The 17,522-nt window shown below is 37.5% G+C and overlaps 1 protein-coding gene across 2 annotated transcripts in view; it reads left to right on the top strand.

Annotated features, from left to right (window-relative positions):
- Fs(2)Ket (Importin subunit beta Fs(2)Ket) overlaps positions 1–17,522 on the top strand; it is a 154,656-nt gene that overhangs the window by 40,995 nt on the left and 96,139 nt on the right. For both annotated transcript variants that reach the window (XM_067145300.2, XM_067145299.2), the window contains exon 6: positions 9,243–9,392. In XM_067145300.2, coding sequence (XP_067001401.1) covers positions 9,243–9,392 — 150 coding nt within the window. The remainder of the gene's footprint in view (positions 1–9,242; positions 9,393–17,522) is intronic.

Here is a 17,522-nt window from a genome sequence, read left to right as displayed (position 1 = left end):
ACTGAGAATTTTACAGAGATAGAAATAGGTATTTGGAATTTCTTTTAAAAATAAACATGCTGTGTTTTTTTTTTTTTTTTAATTTACTTGACAGAAGACTGTTTCTTACATGTACAGTTCTATTGTCGCATGGTCGTCTTAGCCCCAAAAGTAATACCATAAACGTGGTTTACAAAGAATTTCTGGGGTAAATGAAACTCAACTTTTCGGTGATTTTTTATACTTTAGGAATTTTCAGACAATGTCTTAGTACAATGCTGAGGAACGATTACTTTGATCACATTACGGAATCCACGCGAGCGAGGCTGTGGGTAATTGCTAGTACCTCTATATTTTTATATTTCTTCCTATTTCCCTTTTTGAACAGTGCTACAATGCTTCCTTGTTGCCAGTCTTCAGGTATCCTTTCATCCTTCCATATGGCATTGAGGGCTCTGTATATATCCACTGTAGTCCAATGCTTCCTACAGCCTATCAGCATTGAATTCGTTTTTTCCACTTTATCTTTGGTCATTGCTTTCACTGCCCTTTCAAGTTCCAACCATGTTATTGGGTTCTATTCTTTTTCTCTATTATTTCCATTTTCTTATCTCAGTCTTCCTATGAGCAGTCATTCTCATTATAAAGTTTTTCAAAATACTTTGCCATCACCTTCTGAAGACCCTTTTCGTCATGCACTATGGATCCATCTTCTCTCTCTAATGCCTTGATTTTTTCTTGATTTATTCTTTTCGATTTTATTACTCTGTATAATATTTTCTGATTTCCTTGACTATCTTGCTCAATTTTTTTGGTAAACTCTCCCCAACATTTCTCCTTTTTTTCCTTGATACTCTTCTTTATTTGTACTTTCAATCTTCTGTATTCCACATGTAACCTTTCTATCTTTTTCTCATCCCTCTGTTACATTTTTTGTATATCCTTCTCCATTTCTTTCTTCACTTTGTTCCTTTTATTTCTTTTTTTATTTTGTCTGTCCACCACGGTGTCTCCTTTCCCTTAACCTTTGCTTTTGTTTTCCTGCATATCTCATTTGCTGCTTCCACAAATGTCTGTCTTAAATTGTTCCTCGGTTCTTCACTTCATATTTCTGTGTTAGGCAACTTAGTCTTGGAATGCCATTCTTGTATCCTTCTCCAATTCCCAAATTCTGATCTTTGGTTTCTTCTTCAATAGAATTTTAGGGATTTTTACTTGTTTTAATTCCACAGTTAATCTATGATCACCTTCCATACACTCACTGAGGATTATCTTCATATTCATGACGTATCTTCCCCATTCTCGGTCTTTTGTTATAAAATCGATGAGTGTTCCATACTGTCCATCCCAACTATATCGGCTGATCTTATGGGTATTCCTCCTCATAAACCATGTTTTTTTAATTATCAGGTTATTTCTGATACAAAAGTCCAGCAGTTCCTCTCCATCTTCATTTCTATCGCCATACCCGTGCGGGCCCAGAACATTCTCATACCCTATTCTAACAGTTCCCACATGAGCATTCCAATCTCCCATTATCGTGATCCCATCTCCAACAATGTGTTTCCAGTTCATTGAGCAACTCTTCTTTTTCTTGCACGCTACATCCTGTCTGTGGAGCATACACCTGTACTATCTTAAGTAGTTCCTTGTTTACATGTACAGTAGAACCCCGTTTATCCAAAATAAGGGCGGCCGAGCCACTTCGGTTGAGATGTTTTTTCGGATGACACATGGTAAATATTTTCGGAAGTTAAATGTCAAAATAAAAATGAATAAACTCTGCTAAGCAAAGGTGCATACTCTATATTAACATTAAAATGTTTACACAATGTCACTCATTGTATAAAATGAGTGATTTTCTTCTGAATTTTATTGGTGCAGCGCTGTCGTGCAACTATGTCGCGCCACCGTTTAATCAGCAATACATCAGCTGGGGTAGATTCATTGCTTTGTTCAACAAAGTGCAAAGCAATCTGAAATAATGAAACAATTGTTTTGTCACTACTGAACTGAATACTGTATACAGTAATTTTTTACAGTACTGTAATAAAAGCGTGTGCTACTGCATTTTAATAATTCCAAATCATTCTTACCCCCAATGCATTAAATGCATCATCTAATGTTACTCGGTTCTCAGAACTGCTATTGTCAAGGTCGGAGTCATCTGCATAATCTTCATTACGAATAATACAGTAATAATAATAATAATAATAATAATTCCTGCTCGTTCAAGAATATATGTATTGCCCCCGTTTTGCCGGGCAGCTCAGCCGGTAAGCAAAAGTCCCAGAGGCGGAACGTTCGCTTACAGGCAACGCTAAATTATTGAGGACAGGGACAACCTAAGGACTGACGACAAATGAAAACACTAAAAAAAAAATGGGTTTTAACATTTATTAAAAAAAATTATTAGCACTTTCCAAATTCCATTAATATTTTCAAAATCTTGAATAAAAAAATTTAGCTCTTCCCTGCTGGAATTCACCCACAGTTCTTCATTAAATTGCATTCTGCAAAGATACGAAACTGAGTCTTAATAAATCGTATTAGGAAATTAATTAACTTATTATCTGAGAAAATCCTATCTCAAAATATCAAAAATCTGATTTTTCAAATTATTATTTAAATTAACAATACTCTGCGATTTATTTGCAATGAGTCAAATTTTTACCTCACACGAAAAATAAAAAAAATTATTTCTATTAATTAAATATTATTCTAATTAATTACTTATGCTTCAAATTATTTAATTAAATTATTTTGAAGTCCAATATTCAACTCATTAGATTTTTACTCTTGTGTCAATTGACCTAGTGTTGTGCACAACTCACAATAAAGACTTAAAATTCTCGCATTGTAAAGTTAAACATTTTACATTTCGTGAGCTTAGTTCATTGACGCGATCCTTGCTTAAGTATTTTCCCTCGAAGCAAAGATCCTAATCTATCTTATTCCGTCATAAAATTGCTTAAAGATTTATAATTGAGCCAAATATGCTCGCCACAAAACAACAAGAAAATCGAAAACTTTACGCGCACAGCATACACATATCATGACGAAATATCACCATGAAAATCACATTTACAAAATATCAGTCATTCATCCATCTCACATTCAAGCTTTGGTCCACGGTAATATTATCAAATAGATTTATCGAAACCTATCTCTTGATTTTTAATTTTAAATTTTATTTGAAATATGAGAGTTTCTCCCGATGACGATATCAGACATGGGCTACCATTACGATCGTTTGGCGTGTGATTGTAACAGGATTATCACTTTTCCAATGAAATAGATTCCACAACGATGTTCCAGGATAATTGTACAGTAGAAATCATCACTAAAAATTCCATAGAATTGCCTACAGTCATAGATAAATAAGCATTCGCGCATACGGTCTATGAGTCACGACTACGTTATTTTTAATCTCTTATTATCTCAAATTATTGATCAACATGTGCTGCATAAGAAGAAATTATGTTCAAAAACACACTCTCTTCCTTAACTGACTCATGTAATGGACACACAAATAAAATCCTATCTTAAGATCCATTTACAAGTCTCAAAAATACCAATAACAGTAAATGCAAAATTTGTGGACATTCAAGCCACGACCAATATTCCAGGCCAACATCTACTTCAATATAGCACACATTAATCACTTATAAGCAAAGTAATAATTACACTCATGACCTTTAAACATTCTATTAGACCGTAATAATATTATTATTATTATTATTATTATTATTATTATTATTATTATACGCACGCGGTCGCGTCATCGTAGGCTATGGTTTAATGAAATTGTAGATGACTCTATCCTATCTCGAATCTATGATAAACCACAAAAACATCAAGGAAAAATCCTAAATTCACAGAACACGTCGATATTCTGTCCCAAATAATTCAAAAATTATTCCATCATTATTTTATAAATTAATAAATGTTATCGCGTGGGTCAAATATTTTTAACACCTTCCTCGACTTATCATGGGACAGTGAGAACATGGCACGAAGCACTCACTCAAATAGAACAAATTATAGGTCCCAAATACACTCTCACACACATCAAATCTACCAACACCAGTGAAAGAAGAGTGAAATTCCTAACTACAAAGACTATCAGAAATGATCTCAAATATTCAAGTAAGGACTACGTCTACATAATTATTACAACAGAAAATAGAGAAAAGTATAATTTATAATCTTAGCTGTAGTAGACTTGGCTTCTGGACTCGGTTGATGATCAGTGAATATTTAACCAAACTCCATCTCCGATATTATTCTCCCCTGGGCTGAATTATGCCTCACATTTTAGTTACACATGGCTGCAGCAGGCGAGGACTTAGGACAGTTACAAACTCCGTCGTAATGTTGAAGTTCCATTCTTCCGAAATAGTTCAGGACTGCTAGTGATCTTCCGTCTTCTGGTGAAAGCTGAAACTAAAAGGTTTGTTTTAGTAATAGTTCCCAACACACACACTCGATTCTCCAAGCTGGCACAGTTTTTACGTACTTTAAAATTTCCTCAGATTTATAAAATTAAGGAAATCTGAACTGCTGCGTTTCCAATATTTCCGTATCTCAAAATTTCCTCAGAAGCAGAAAAAAATATCATCTTTCATCAAATGAATGCTTGTAATGTTCAACGTCGTATATGCCGTCTCCAATTACACATGTGCTCTTACAACACGATGACTTGTACTTGATTAAAAATAGGAAAGAGTTTCCACCAATCAATACTTGTTTTTTTTTATTGCTTATATTAAGCTACAGGACCGGTTTCGACCCCATATACAAGGTCATCTTCAGCTGAACCATGAATACATATTCATATGATGAAGCCTTGATCAAATTGCATTGTCAAAGGAATGTTATATGATGTGCATTTATTCACATACAAATGGGGCATGTCTTATCGTGAATTGGCATATATGTCAGTATGTACAATATTGCATCCGTATGTATAAAATATTATGTTGAGGTCCTAAAATTAGTGTATAAAACATATCTTCAAGATCTTGAATGTTCATGTGCACAAAATGTTTTTTTAATATATTGTATTTTATCCTGTACATATATATATAAGTTAGTTTAAGTGAAGATATGTTTTATACACTTACTCAGCGTCAGATATAACCGGCTACCGCTACACGCACGTCTCACTTGCCAGGTTCGGCCAACTTCAGCGGCTAGCGATGTATAGGCCTAATTGCAGGCGCTGAAAGTCAACGAACGAGTTTATTGCGTCACGGTATGGCCATTTGACTCTTGTGTTTTTCGTGCACATACCTCACAATTTCATTTTCGATTTCTTTAAAGCGTCCTTGTTGCGGACCACTGAATGCACTTTTTGTTCAGTACACATATTTTTAGCTATCGTTGTCTTCAAGTTGACACCAAATATTGGCTTAGACCTATGCCATATTTTCTTGCGGCTGCACAATTATTCTACATTTCCAAGTGTTTAATAATAACAATTAACTGAAAATTGGCTTCATAATACGGTATCGACGGGAACCCGTCGAAAATTTGCCGGAATACCTGTTTCACGTATCTTTACGACTATCCATCACGAAAATGTTCCTGCTGTCTATAAAACTTAATTTTACTAAGGGTCAGGTACATTAGACGTGTTATAACTCTGCCACTGAGTAGCCGTGGCCTTTCTAAGAATTCGAAGGCTCGCATGTTTTGATGCCATTCTGCAGATTTCAGAAACGTTTTTGTAGAGGCTAGTAGAAAGTGACTCTCTCTTCACTATTTCCCGAGATCCAGTGACGTTACACACAGGCTCCGTACAACTGGCTGTCACAGCTAGCGATCTCTAATAAAAGAGGCGGTCTTTTATTGTCAACAAATTTTGTGTGTGTGTGCGTGCACGCGCGTGTGGGGGTGAAAACAAGCGGCGTGGTTACCCTGGTAGTTGCCAGTGGTATTCATTCCTGTTAGGCCGCGAATGGAAGACAACCCTTGATTTTTTTTGCATGAGATTCTGAGGGGAAAAAAGTCGTCTTGGATTCAGAGAAATATGGTATCACCCCAGAGTTTCCTTCTTCAAATGGCGTCACCTAACCTAACCGTATATGTGTCGTGAAAACATGTTTGAAACGCATGTAGAGCCGATTTATCCTCGCTAAAAATTTGCCTGTGAATAGTCTTTCCAAAATTTAGCTAGATGCGAGAAAATATGAAATCAGTGATGTAGGCCTACTCTGCCATATCTGGAGGTGTATCACATTTTTAATTAACTTCAGTATATAACATTAAAATTAAGAGATCGTTTACTTCAGCCGTTACTTTTAATGAGTTGACAACTGCTGTCGGCCACTTTATTTACGTATTTATTACGAAAGCTTATCCTCTTTCAATTTGAATTTTCTTTACACTTACAGAACAGCAGTCGATGGGTATTACTAATCGACTCCAACATCGCCTTCGAATGTCGACGAGAGAACTCGCTAGTGGACATAGCGAGAAAACTATACCAAAGATAATAGATTGCATGCGACATAATTGCTGGGGGCATAAATATCGATAACAACAAATCTCGCACGCTTAATCGCTCGTAATAACGGATGCGTCAATGATAGGGCTCTCGCTATAACCGAAGGATAATACACAGTTTAATATAGGAATTTTGAAGGACAGAAAAAAGTTGACGGTATAACGGGGTTCTCGTTATGTGCCGTACTCGCTGTAGCGGACTTCTACTGTATTAAAATTCAATTCTGCCGGAGCATTTTGGTTAAGCCAGGTTCCAGTTAAGCGGGTTTCGGTTGAGCAGGGTTCTGCTTTGTGCATTATTATAATTCTTTCATTTACATACTCAACTTCAGCTATTGGTTCAACATTCTGATTCACTACAAATCCCACTCCATTTCTTTTCTCTTTACTGTTACCCATCCAGTACAAGGTGTACCCCTTTCTTAGTTTCTTTATTCCTTTCCCTTTACATTTTACTTCACTTAATCCCAGGATGTCAAATTTTCGTCTCTCCATTAGGTCAATCAACTCATTTTCCTTCCCATTCAATTTTAAAATATTTATTGTTCCAAATCTGGTTTTGTTCTCTGATCTAACACTTGCACAAACATCAGCAGTACCATCATACTGTGCAACTGTAGTCAGAGACTTGTCAATTCCATTTCCATTTTTCAACTTCCATCCAGGGCTTGTATTATAGTTGCAAGTACAAATTTACTCATCCGCTGACCTGCTAAGCCTAATGCATCTGAGGATTTTCTTTCAGGATTTACTCCCTTAGCCTTTGAAAATCCCTCTTCTCCACAAGGCAGTGGTGTCCTCTTCTAATTTTCCTCAGAGAGGATGGGTTGCCTCATCCACCATCTTCGCCATTCAGAAGGTCTCTTCTGCCTGAGATGCTGTTAAGGTCTACAACCATTACCCTAGGCATGGGTTCCATGTTATACCCCGTGGAGACTGGGTCCCTGCCTGAACTTAGCTCTCCTTCACACTGGCCTACTGATGTGGAGGATACCCACCCCCGCAACGTGGATGCACCAGGGAAGAATTACTGAAAAGGAGAAGGAAGATGACCCTATCTCCCTTGAGCCGGGTTAATGGTTGTGTATGATGCCACAACCAAGGGCATGTCTGGTTGCCAAATTGTTGTGGAACGGGACTGATAAACAATAGATTTATGTATGTTGTGGCAGTTTATCAGGGTCCTTAAAAATAAACTCACTAGACATAAAGGTAGCATATTTTTCTGTCAATGAAATTGTTTACAAGTTCATTTTCATTGTCATTTTTCACTCAACGTAGTTTTATACTCACGAAAGCAAACACTCGGCTGAGTCGTGCATCAAACTCCTGATCTCCATCGTGGCCTCTCTCAGTCCAGCCTCATTTTCAGTACCGTTCACTGCACAGCTCACTGCACTTCTTCTAATAAAGACCTTTTTACTCATTACTAACACTGCTGAATGACTCGTGGCCGTCTCAAACGTAGACATTTGCTGTCCTACTCATTATGTAGGCCAGCTGGAGATCATCGCCCTTTCCATTCCAGAAAATTCTGGGTGCCTTCTCCGCTATTCTCCGTTATTAATCACCTACCAGCGTCTTCTAAGGAACTTCCTTATCGTGTCAGTGATTCTCTCAGGCTGTCTTTTTGTTCGCTGCTTGCCCTGCACACATTGTCAGCATTGTAGACTTCTCCCCCACCTCTTTCGACCTTCATTGTCACAATTATTCTCTTGTATCACTCAGATTCATCCTTTTTTATTAGTCAAAAAATAAGGTTTATCCTGTTTTTTTCCAAAATCTTGTCTGCAAGTAATAGGAATGTTAATTCCCTTAAATTAAGATCAGCTCTCCAATATTTCATTTTTATACATTTCACGGGTTCATGAAGTCTCAACATCATTCTACAAGTCCATATCATAAACTTGTACAATTGCTCAAAATATGAATAGGTTCAGTTTTTTTTCTGGGAAAGCTGTACCTGGGAGGAACTTGTAGGATACCATGCACTTTTTTGAGCAACTGTTCATAATACTCATACTGTGGCTATTTCTTGATGGATGGAGTATTTCCATCTCTCTATAGGCATATGCCAGAGCAAAATGTGGCTCTCACTGGCTGTGACCACATGGATGCTACTGCAGATTGGGCAGTGCTGAGCAATAACATTTGGAGCATCACTGTGCATAAGGATGTTGTGTCTGGCTTAGTGAGGAAAGCAACGGCAAACTACCTCACTCTTGCCTAGTATTCCTAATTATGGCATTACCGTTGGTTTTTGCGGTTAGTGTATAACGGTATAATCTACGGCGGTCCTGTTGATGATCCAACCATCCTCTAGGCAACAGACAGACATAATGCTGCTTTTAGTTTTCGGGTTTATTACTTTGGATGATATGCACTTCACGGTTTTGTTAATCGAGCTTTACTGTTCTCATTTCCCTCCAAAGTATTTTGTAGTGCTGTTTTGACTAATTCTGCATCAGTAAGTGCTGTTATGGAGCAGTGTTATGCTGTTGTATTAAAACAAGCCTTTGTTCCTGTTTTTGGAGAGATCTGGAGACTTCTTTCTTTGCTGATTGAGGGGCTGTTAAACAGCTGTTAATGCCTTCCAATATGTTTCTGAGGATTAGTGTGGAAATTTAGATACCTGTCTACTGTGATTACATGCATGTGTGTATTTGTCAACCAGATGATGTGATTTCAGCAAATTGATACTGCTATAGATGCTCTGTGGCAGTTTCATACATGTTTTTTTTTTATTATTGCAGACTGAACGGAACTTCATAATGGAGGTGGTATGTGAAGCCACACAGTCTACTGACACGACGGTCCGTGTTGCAGCTTTGCAATGTCTTGTGAAGATCATGTCTCTCTACTATCAATATATGGAGACATACATGGGACAAGCTCTGTTTCCTGTGAGTCATATTTGGAGACTGTTTTATGTTATATATTTTGGGTTGGTTAATTCAGTTTCTGGAACTTAATCATTTTATTTTTTAATTCTATTAGCACAGAGTTGCTTGTAATTACATGTTGGCTCTAGTTTTATATTGTGCATATAACATGCTTTATGATGACAGGTGCTTCAAATGACTGATGTACCACAAATTTTTCTTGTGTTTATTCAGTGGAAACAAGATAGTGCCAAGTGCTGGAGATTTATATTTCTGATAGTTGTTTTGTAGGAAAAAAGTATATATGCGAATACTGCATTTATTCGCCTACAACTTTTTTCCCTCGATTTTCAACTTCATAAATAGGGGAGGGTATAATAGGTGGAAATTTCAGATAATGTAGATTAAGTTGGCACACTTTAAAAGGAGGAAAAAGAAAAAGGATCATACAGTCTTCGAATCAACTCACAAAATAGTAATTTGAACCTATACTTTCTGTGCAAAAGGTGATCCAGCAAAGACTGATGAGGATATTTTTATGGGGAGCAAAAAAATCTGAGGAAATGTGCTAAAAATGAAAAATGTAAGTTTATTCCTTTTTTTTAACCTTCAAGCCATCCATTAGATGCCTGGAAGTTTCAAAATTCCATTTTGGTGGTTGCATGTGATGCTATGGCCCAAATCACTGTTCCATCAATAGGAATATTCTAAGCTCTAGCTTGTTCTGGTGAAAAGGTTTAAACATCGCCTAAATCTGGAAACTCTTTTAACAAGCGCGTTTCATTGTCCTGCCACGCGAGAATCCTCTGTCTTCTTTCATTCGCTTACAGTTGTGTTTAAAGTAGTCGTAGGATGTCCAACATCTGGGCGATTTGCAACTGTTTCATGTGTGGATTGGGATCCACTTTCTCAATACTTAAATTTTTGTCATTTGTGGAAACTGTTTTCCCGCATTATTTGTTCAAATTACGTGGTCCCGCGAGCTTCCTAATTAAATTACGTTGTAAAAATCCTGCATTATCCGTTCCTTGAAGAAATCATTTCCCGGATCAAAAATTTCAGTCCCATCAACGCTAAATCCTCGATCATGCTTTTTTTTTTTTCTTTCCTTTTCAAGAAACTGCATTTCAGGAAAGGACAGCTACAGCATAGTTACAGATTTAGGGTTAACGTCCCGTCACTGCGGTAATTTGAGGAAGTACTGTACCGTACTGGAAATGCGATCGGCGGTGAACTTGTGTGAGGGGCCATCTTAGCATCACATTCGGGTGGAATCGTTAGAGAATCCTTGGAAATCATAAAGCAGAGAGTGTCCACAACAATTGGAAGGGGACAGAGCGCATTTTGACAGCTCTACCTGAATATGGAATGAGTTTCGTCAAATGTTCGTACTTGCAAAACGTCTACATTATTAGCCAGGTTTACGTGTTTACTTTTACTTTTTTCGAGTGTATCGCCGAACAGGTTTTCGGCACTTCCTTCAGGGCACTGCATTGAACAGTCACTGGGCTTTCAGGCAAGAATCAAAACTGCTCCTTCTTAAGTAACACAAATTTACTATTTTAATATCTTCGTAGACTATTAAGTTATAGAGACCAGAACATATGTTGTACCTTACATACATAATGGGATTGCCTGTTACTGTTTTGGTCCTAATATAATTGTGTTAAATGTTATAAAAATGTTATAAAAACTGCAGTCGTTTTATTTGTGCATTTTACATTTAAAAACTTTGTATCATTTCACACTCGTACCGACTTGTACAGAGAGTGCGCTTTCCAGCTGAGCTCAAGGTCGCGAATAACTGTAATTTCAGAAATGTTAATGATATTTTTTCTCCTTCCAATTTGATTGTGATTAGTGAAGGGGAGAATTGAGTATAATGCATTCGAGAACTTGAGCATCGATACATTCGAAACCATGTTCTCAAGTTCAACATAACCTTCAAAAGTCGATGTAGGCCTAATTTACGCAGTACAAGATTTCTATAAACTGACTACGAACAGGATACCAGTGACCAAATTACAAAGGAAGATTTTAAAAAAAGGGGGGGGGGGAAGGCTTGGCATTACGGGTATTCGATTTTTTGAAGAGTTTGGGTGATCAAAGTTGGTGAAATTAAAAGAAGTTTTCAGAGGAAACTGACAGTTTCCCCGGTAAAACTTAATTGTAAATTTTAGAGATTTTTAAGTTGCATACCAGTCGTTAATGTTTGAAGCCGGCCCTGCGGTCTAACTTGCCTGCCTGTCACCCGGAGGGTCCGGGTTCTGTTCCCGGCCAGGTCAGGCATTTTTACGTCGACATGAGGGCTGGTTCCAGGTTCACTCATTCTACAATTACCTGTAATTGAGGAGCTATTAAATGGCGAGATGGCGATCCCGGTCTAGAGAGCCAGGAGTAACGGCTGAGAGGATTCGTCTCACTGACCCTGCGTGACCTCGTAATCTGCAGGCCTTCGGACGGAGCAGTGGTCGCTCAGTAGGCGGAAGGCCCATTGGAACTGTAGTTTGGTTTAGTTTGGTTTGGTTTAGGGTTGTTTGCAAGATCATAAGCGTACATATTTCACTTTTTTGATGTTTAGCCAGATCATTGATGGTTCATTAGTTCCCGGATTTTCCGTTTTCCCATGTTGTACGGTTTTTATTCATGGTCGCTCCAAAAACGGAGAATTGAGGTTCTACTGTAGACGTAACTTACATGCATTGTTATACAATTTATTTATAAATGTACAATTAAGCAACAGCACGTCAGCTGAGCTACTGTTGCGTGATCCAAACAATCACAACAAATTCACAATTACAAGGAATGGGTACCGTCCACCTAATCAATACGTTATTATGTCTTGTTACTATGCAGTACCAGTTTCGACCTTCACAGAGGCAATCCTCAGCCGGTCATGAGATCTAAAGTTAACATACAATTTTAAAACATTACTAAATCTAATGAGGACACTCACATGAGTGATAATATTATAATATACAATGATTTGAGTCCTCTGGTTTAAAAAACAAGCGTCAATATTTTATGACATGTGTATGTTACTTAAAATTCTGGTGTGCTGTTTGTAACAGATAATTTGTTAAAATACAATTTCTACACTTATAATGTTTATAGCATTCTTGAGGTACACTTTAGAGTTACATTAATGTTGGTAAAGCATTGTATACGTCCACAGGTATGTCTTTACCAAGCATTCTAGAATGTTCAGTGATGTGAATTGTTTATCTTGTGCGTTCATACAGTTGAGAATGTTGGATGATTTACACCGAATTATGGTGTGTCATTAGTTTCCTTTGTACTAATCTCGTTATAAGATATTAAATACCATATTTACTCGTGTATTAGATTCCCTCACGTATTAGACTTCCCCCCCCCCAGCTTTTCGTGATGAAGAAAATGAAAAAATAAATCTCGCGTATAAGACCCCCCAACGTAATTCGTCAGAGAAGAGCAATGAATCCGCTTTGAAGCGGGTTCAAGTCTTATTGCAGCTCTGATGACATCGCACAAATTTGTGAATAGTTTCGTCCATTCGGCCTACGCAATGAAAACTCGTTGAATCCATGCGGTACATCTGTGTTTCGTAGTTAAGAAATGTCCACCTCCGTAGCGTAGGTCTATTGCAGGTCTGATGACGTCGCACAAATGGGTGAATAGGCCTAGCTCCGTGTCTGACCCGTGCATTGCAAGCATGCATCAGTCATGCTATATGTCTGTGTTTTTAGTTAACAATGTCAGCCAGCGTAATGGATAGCACAATTAGTTGCTGTTATCGGGAGTCTGAGTTCGATTCCCGGTACCGTACTGCCAGAGATTTACAAATGACAGGAAGGTTGATATGCGGTAAAAGCAGTACATGTAACTCCCCTCCACTGGGGGTGTGTCTAAAGAGAATGAGATGAGAAAACGAGTTTATTTTAGTTGAGAAATATTCGCGCATTCGCGGTTATTGCTATTTATGCAGCAGGCGAGATCATTAACAAAGTGGTCGTTTAATATCTCGTAACTCGGGCCAATGTAGGTATATATTTGGAGAGAAGTAAGTTTAAAATGTGATAAAAGCTATCCAATTAAAACTGCTGTTTTACTCGCCAACGTACCTAACAAATAATAATTTTATGTTCCCGCGTACTTTTAATGATTTTCAGAGATGCCAAACAAAACATACTAGGGTATGCATTAATAAAAAGAAGAGACAACGAACATACAAAAATTAAATGTTATGATAATGAAACGCATTACCGCCACACCTGTAGATATTCATAAATGTGGTATATTTTCCTGTTATTTATTTTTATTCTTTCTGTCGAGGAACTTTTGGCACCATCAGGGCGATAATATACCTAACCTAAACAATGTGGTCCGTCTTATCTCATGGACAGCTGTTTATAAAATCCTGATATGATAAATGTAGAGAACAAGCATGAAATGTACTTAAAAATAGGGGTCTGTGTTTCAACAACCGCAGTTATCAAAGGAATGTTTCCAGTTACTATGTATTACCATCGCCTTCTACTATGACTGCGCTAATACGCCTTCTCATTCGCCCGGTCACACATGCAAACGAGCGAACACGGCGTAGTTACCAGTTGAGGCGCTTGGAGCCCTGAGTAGCTGGCATTAGTCTGCTTGACGAGACACGCTCAGTGATCATTGCTAAGAGTGTTGGTGTAATTTGAGCCTGTGTTTACCGTATTTGGCCTGTTTCTTTGGTAGTAAACCGTTTCAATGTTTATGTGCATAATATTGTTTACTGCTGTGTGCTTTAATGTAGGATGAAAAGTAGATTGGGAAGTGGGATTTTGTTTCACGAATATCCTCTCAACGAACAGCAACGCCATAAATGGCTAATTATTATTTCAAGAAAGGATTTCTCGCCGAATTTCAATTCAAAATCATCGAAATGGTATGTTTGCCACACCGAATAAATCCACACTTTCACACTACGTAGGAGATATAAACTGCAAGACTTGAATAACACTGTTAATAAAGGAGCGCCTGTTAGCAGAAAGTCAGTGCCTAAATGAAGCAGAGAGACTGTGATTGTTGGTAGTCCATCGAACAGCAGATTTTATATGACAAGAAGCTCGACACCTTTCAGCAGAAAGGCTCTTCATTTCATGATGAGCGAATAAAAACAACTCAAGATGACTGTCATGCAAGCTAAAGTAGAAATCGAATTACCCTAGTCAATAACTTTTTCTATTTTATAATTTCTGCTGTGACTGCAAAATAAAGGTTACAGCAGCATTTTTCTTCTTTAGGAGGCTTTTAGGTACAGAGCTACATACTTAAACACTCAAAACAATAAAGGAAGTCGAAACTTCCAGTTTTTTCGTGTTGCGCATTGTGACTGACAATCATAAGACTAATTTTAGCAGGATAAGAAGAATTTCGTCTTCATGATAGTGAAATTCCTCTTCTTGCTTTCGACAAATGGGACATTCTGAAAAGTAAGAAATTCTTTATTCAAAAAGTCTGATCGTTCCCCGGGATATAAATGGTGATTTGATCAAGAAACTGTATCAGATGCAATCAAATGAAACTGTGAAACTGGTTCAGCTTTCTTACATGCAAAAACATCCAAACCGTCTAAGAAAATGTATGTGCGGTAATAATTTCGCGACTGAAGTAATAACAGCCCTAGAATATTTAAAAGACCATTTGTATACAGATATGCATGATTTTTTAATGCAGGTATCACTGTCAAATACATGTTATTGATAAAAAGTTAGTTCGACATACGTTTCAGCATCACAAATATAGCAACATTGCAACCGGACAAGATGCTTGATTATTTTGACAAGACCAAGGTGTTCAGCAGTGCTAATGGACTTGATTTATAAAAGATTAAAACAGAAGGCTGCAGTACCCATCTGATTTGCCAATATGGATTTTGAAAGTTGATTTTGTATCGAAACCACAACCATTTGTTAATAAAAATCCTGTTGCCTCTAGGAGTGACTATTTAGTGCCTGTGTTGCATGATTTTCCTCACATCAGTTGTCCTGAAATCGGACATTCACAGTTATTGAGCGAAGTTATTAGCGAGTGTGCTGTTCCTGTATTGTTAAATAACATAGCCACATAAAGAACAGAGGTCTTTGAAAAATTTGAACGCGAGAACGCAAAACACTTAAACAGAAAATTGTGTAAAATTATTTATTTTCTACAGCATTTTCTACCTACTGTTAAGAGTATTTTGTACAGTTTTTCCGCTGCGGAGGGGTACGTTCTTCACTGAATTTCTTTATCATTATTATTATTATTATTCGAATATATTGAGTGATTGGCTATATATTTGAACAGAAATATACAAAACACGTAACGTGTGCTGTAATGAACAATCGTGTTTTAATGCCTGCGAACCATCGCTCGGTGGTAAAAATGGGAACTAGGACCATATTGCTGTATTGGGAAGACGTATAACCTCAGTCATAGTAGAGGGCGATGGTATTACATTCGGAAGTACAGCTCGTAAAATATGCTAGTTATCAGCTGATGGTTTGGCACACAGAACACCAGTTTGGCATGCCTTCTACAGGCGGCTTTATTCGGAAGGAGTAGCTTGTGCTACATGTACACCAACTGAAAATATGAGACCATCTCCAGAAACCATTTGGGAATAGATTCACACTGTTTAGGCTGTAGAGTCAGGAACGATATGATTTTTAAAAGGTTCAAAAGACGGGACCTCGTATGCTCCAGATTGTAGTGCATGGCTCAAAGAGAATGAAACATGGCTGACGCGACTGACGAGATGGCAGTGAAGATGACGTCACTATACGTAACACATACCTGCCAACCCTTCCGATTTACCCGGAATCTTTCCGTTTTTCAACTCTTCTTCCGGTTTTCCAATTTAATTTTACTTCTTCCTGTTTTTGAACAATATAACCTGCAGTAGGTAAATACTCTTCCCCTAGGATAAATGCTTATGCTTGTGTAATTTACGCAACCTCATTTTCAAGCGTATTTATTTGGCGAGTGTACAGCCCGTCCACTGTGGTGTGTAGTGTTTGCCTTACAACTGGAAATTCAGTATGTCAGTCGTTCTTCGTGCGAGAGAGGCGATAGACTCCGTTAATTAAGCGGGATGATAGAATGAGTTTGTGGTTCGCGGTTCTGTGCTTTTTCCCCCTGTTGAATTCGTATTCATGTAAGAGACATTTTGATCTGTTTTGTATGGTAGTTCATTAATGTTGATTCTTATTTCGTAATTTTATTGACATGAATGTATTTCAGGGCACTGTTTCGGTGACAGTTTCTGGTATTTTCGCTTCACATTATTGCCACAAAACATAAACATTATCTCGAAGTGTTCAGAGATACTGTAAAATTGAATTTCCGTTCATTTTACAAAAGGAAACTATTATACATTTTATTCCCTGTGTTGGTGTGATATAAATGTTATTCATATGTGTGCGTGTGTTATAAATGAGAATGGTTAGATACAATTTCTTGTAACCATTTCATGTTTCCTTAGTTTAAGATTTTAAATTTAATGGTCAAATTGCATTGTCACTGTAAATATGCATGCCTTTTATCTTGTCCTATTTTCATAGAGTTCATGACGTAATTTACATGATGAAATCCAAGAATTAAAAAAAATCTTCCTATTTTTAATTCTAAAAGTTGCCAGGTATGATAACAGTATCAAAATATTGCAACCATGATATACGTGATGAAAATAAAAAGAATGACTTTACGCCGTTTTGTTTCACTTTTCTTTACACATTTTGTAAGAATTGAAAACCGTTAAATTCAGTTCTCTTGTTACAAATTAAGGATATACGTGGATATTACAGCAATAACCTTCCGTAGACCCTTGGCGAACAATAGGTTAAATATTCAACATGGCGCAGCTCCCGCAACTCAGCTCAGACGATGTCATAGAGGTTAGTAATTCAACATGGCATGTCCTGGACGATTTCACAGCGTCCTGTGCGAGGCTGCCAACTTAGGAACTAGTTACAAGACTAGGCTTGGAGGTCTGGCTTTGTTAGGTCCGGCTTGTAACAAGACAATTGGGCAGAGGGCAACAAAGCGATCAACAGGCCTCTAGCATCCCACACACTCCACAAGGTACAATGCGATTAATCACCCTGTCATTAATTGAAAGGTATCCAGCGCAAGCAAAGACGTTTAAAC

Source organism: Anabrus simplex, chromosome 4 (genome assembly GCF_040414725.1).
Source record: "Anabrus simplex isolate iqAnaSimp1 chromosome 4, ASM4041472v1, whole genome shotgun sequence".
In the NCBI taxonomy this organism is placed as follows: domain Eukaryota; kingdom Metazoa; phylum Arthropoda; class Insecta; order Orthoptera; family Tettigoniidae; genus Anabrus; species Anabrus simplex.
The sequence above is the reverse complement of the archived record's forward strand: the minus strand, read 5'-3'. Positions and strand labels throughout refer to the sequence as shown.